Genomic DNA, 3,766 nt, shown 5'->3' with positions numbered 1-3,766 from the left:
GCTGGTACTAGACTGGCCTGCCTGCAGTCCAGACCTGTCTCCCATTGAAAATGTGTGGCGCATTATGAAGCGCAAAATACGACAATGGAGACCCCGGACTGTTGAGCAACAGAAGTTGTACATCAAGCAAGAATGGGAAAGAAGTCCACCTACACTGCTTCAATAATTAGTGTCCTCAGTTCCCAAACACTTATTGAGTGTTATTAAAAGGAAGGGTGACATAACACAGTGGCAAACATGCCCCTGTCCCAGCTTTTTTGGAACGTGTTGCAGGCATCAAATTCAAACTGAGTGAAGATTTTCAAAACAACAATGAAGTTTATCAGTTTGAACATTCGATATCTTGTCTTTGTAGTGTATTCAATTGAATATAGGTTGAAAAGGATTTGCAAATCATTGTATTCTGTTTTTATTCCTGTTATACACAATGTCCCAACTTCATTGGAATTGGGGTTGTGTGTATATATATATATATATATATATATATATATATATATATATATATATATATATTCTGATAAACAAACAACAACTCCCCAAATACATAAGAACTTCTGGCCTAGATAATGAGGAGATGCTGCTATCAATAACAGGCCTGTTGGTGATGGTAAGATGGTGAGACTTGTCCAGATGGATCTCAGGTTTACAATTCAAGGCACCAGCTTGCTGTGCCCACAAAAGGTGCATTCCTTTAAAAGTATGTTCCATCCAGATTTCCCTGGTTGAAGTCACCAGCATTCAGGATGACTTATCCATAGTATTTTCATAAAAGAATTAATCATTTCTGAAGCCATGTTTAAAAAATAAGCTTCAATATTGCAGACAAATTCAGACCTGGATTTAAAAGTCTCGTAATTGGGTAGGCAGAAGTTAAACCTCATGATCAATAACTCATTTTACAAGTAGTTGTCAGTCTTACACTGAAGTTTAACATCAGGAAATTAGAGTTTAACTGTACTTTCATTTAGTAAAATAGTCATAGATTAAGGTAGTCATAGCCAACATATTCAAAGGACACACACATATATAAGCCTTGTATTACACTTGCACTCTAACATTCATTGTATATTCTTTTATGTCGAGCAAGATTCCTGCCTGATTTGGTGTTTTGTATCATACCACTTTTATTAAAAAATGACTGATTATTTCTGCTCGGCAGGATATTCTTCTTATATCCCAGTTTCTCACTGGGCATTTTAGTTCAGCTTTTCTCTGACTTTAAAAATCATTTTATATTTTGTTGACTCCTGAGTGAGTCCAAACATTGGAGTAGGGTCTGGCTCTCCACAGCCTTGTGGCCATATAAACTGAAAATGACGTAACAGTCCCACCATGAAGAAGAAAATCTCCATCTTAGCAAGAGCTTCTCCCAGACAAAGCCGTGGACCTGAATGAGGCAAATTGTACCCGTTAGAATTGCTTTGACTAAGTAACATTACTACTAAACTACTCACAGTTGTATTAGAGCTAGTCCATACCAGAAATAGTGGTAAATAGGTCCAAAACCCCTAAGTTGAAATGGAATGATGGCCTGGCTAAAATTATACCTATACTGACATGAACTGGGTTACCACAATGAACACATGCTGCATAGAAATCAAAGGATCATGAAATGCGAAATCCATTGTAAATTGTACGTTTCCATGTCATTTATTGTTTTAGAATATTTACTTTTATATACTTTTATTCATTGAACAATTAAACATTTCTAAATAATGCTTTAATTTACAATATTAATTGCATTGCCACCCATTTTTTGGCAAAAAAATTCCAATGCAATGATGCTGGGAGATGGTTCAGTAGATAAATGGATAAATCCTGTAGTAATACAGCAGTTGGAACCTAACCTGACAGCATTGGCACAAGACTGAAATCAACCCAGGAAAAGGTGCTCATCCATTGACGTATACATGCTTTCACACACATTAAGCTGATTATGAGCCAACAATCAGCTTCTTTCAAGTCTTTTAAACATGTGAGGTGACATTTATTATCCAATTTCAAATTTGTTTCAAGTCATTTTATATTTGTGTATGAACTGACCCACGTCCTAGGCCATGATTGATTAAACCTCCGTAAAACACCCACTTATCCATCTTTACATTATGGGAAGAGAGCCCTTCATTTGAAAGACTGATTTCATTTATTTATTTAATGCATTGTAAGTTCACATTGCAACATTCTGGGTTCTTTTTAAAACTGTTTCTACTTCTTCAAGAATAGATTCTTTCAGTAACAAATAAAACACAAAAGAAAATTTAACCAATCTTTAATAAAACTTCACTCCCTTAAAACCTTCTGAGACTTAATACAATTCAAAAGCATCTTCTCAGAGCTCACTTGTTAGAGAGGAACAGTGGCTAACATATTTGAAACAGAAGCCCCAGAGGGAGAAAACCTAAGGCATTAGTGAGAGAGACACTTTTAATGATGTTTATTAGTGTGAGATATGAGACTTGCGTGTTAAGGCAGTTGATTCTAGAAACTGAAGGTACAGGATGTTCTGTTCTACATGGCACACCCTCTCCCTCTGCTTTGTTTACTTGTTTAATGAACTGACTTTCGGTTTTAGGCTCTGCGATTTGGAAAAGAACATTTGTGTTCACATGTTGATTACCAGGATGGTGTTCTACTGGAAGATTAAAAGGCTGCAATTGAATTAAGCAACTAGTGAGCCTGGAATTTGTGTCTTTATGTCTACAGAGCCATTACAAAGGAGTGTGATCAGTAACCAATGTCAATCTGTGCCCCCAAAGTAATAATGGAGTCTTTCACCGGCATATTTTGTCACCAGATAGTCTTTTCAGTGGCTAAATAATTATGTTCTCTAGGAAATAATTTACAGTTTAAATATTGGATTTTTTTTATGTTCATGTTTATCTAAGACTGCTCCCAAACTGGACGAGCTGGTGTTTGTCTGAAAATAAACCCTTTGAGAAGTCCAGGTTTTCAAGAACTGGGAAAGAAGACAGGGCTTTTTATATCTGTAAAATCTTTTTCATAAGCATCAGTACAAACAAACAAACAAACCTTTGTCATATCAGTTAAAAGGACAGCAAAAATTGTTACAATAACCAGCCATAATAACCTGCTGCCCAAGGAAGTCAGAACCTTTTTCTATGTTTCTAAATGAGGATAGACAAGTATCTCACCTATTTTTGCATCCTCTAAGCTGTCCTGCATTATCTAAAGGTGTATTAAACCCATCATTGCTATAGATTACTACATTATCAATATACAGTATTTGCTGGAAAATTCAGAGTGAAGGGAGTAATATCTGATCTATCATAGGCTGAAATGTTAAGGGTGTGGCATGGAGCCCAAATAGAAGCTTTATAAATTTGTACAAAACCTCTGGGGTGGACAATGCAGTTTTCTTACAACTGGTTTCCTCGAGAGGCACCTTCCAGTATCCATAAGCTAGATCCAAAGTAGAGATGTACTGTAATATACCTGGCTTAATTTTTTCTAACAGCTCGTCTACATGATGCATTGGATATAAATTCAAATGTAGAATCGTTGTTTGAACGTCTAAATTAAAACCTATGCAAAAACAGAAGGTTCCACCTGGTATTTTGATCATAGCAATTGGATCACTGTATTTACTCCAGTTTTTTTGGCAAATGACACCTAATTCAAGCATTTGCTTTACCTTTTGGTGAATGGCTATCCTTTGAGATTTAGAAATTCTGTATGGACATTTCTAAATCGTTTAAATGTTTGGCAAGACGAGTTTTTCAAGATAAAGCTGAAAATAAAACCTGTT

At 35.8% G+C, this 3,766-nt stretch overlaps 1 protein-coding gene across 1 annotated transcript in view; it reads right to left on the bottom strand.

Annotated features, from left to right (window-relative positions):
• Positions 1 to 791: 791 nt before the first annotated feature.
• Positions 792 to 3,766, bottom strand: part of LOC120535404 (cytochrome P450 2D3-like) — a 25,246-nt gene continuing 22,271 nt past the window's right edge. The window contains exon 9 of the mRNA XM_039763232.1: positions 792 to 1,387. Coding sequence (XP_039619166.1) covers positions 1,197 to 1,387 — 191 coding nt within the window. The 3' untranslated portion in view covers positions 792 to 1,196. The remainder of the gene's footprint in view (positions 1,388 to 3,766) is intronic.

This window comes from Polypterus senegalus, chromosome 9, assembly GCF_016835505.1.
Source record: "Polypterus senegalus isolate Bchr_013 chromosome 9, ASM1683550v1, whole genome shotgun sequence".
NCBI classification, from domain to species: domain Eukaryota; kingdom Metazoa; phylum Chordata; class Cladistia; order Polypteriformes; family Polypteridae; genus Polypterus; species Polypterus senegalus.
The sequence above is the reverse complement of the archived record's forward strand: the minus strand, read 5'-3'. Positions and strand labels throughout refer to the sequence as shown.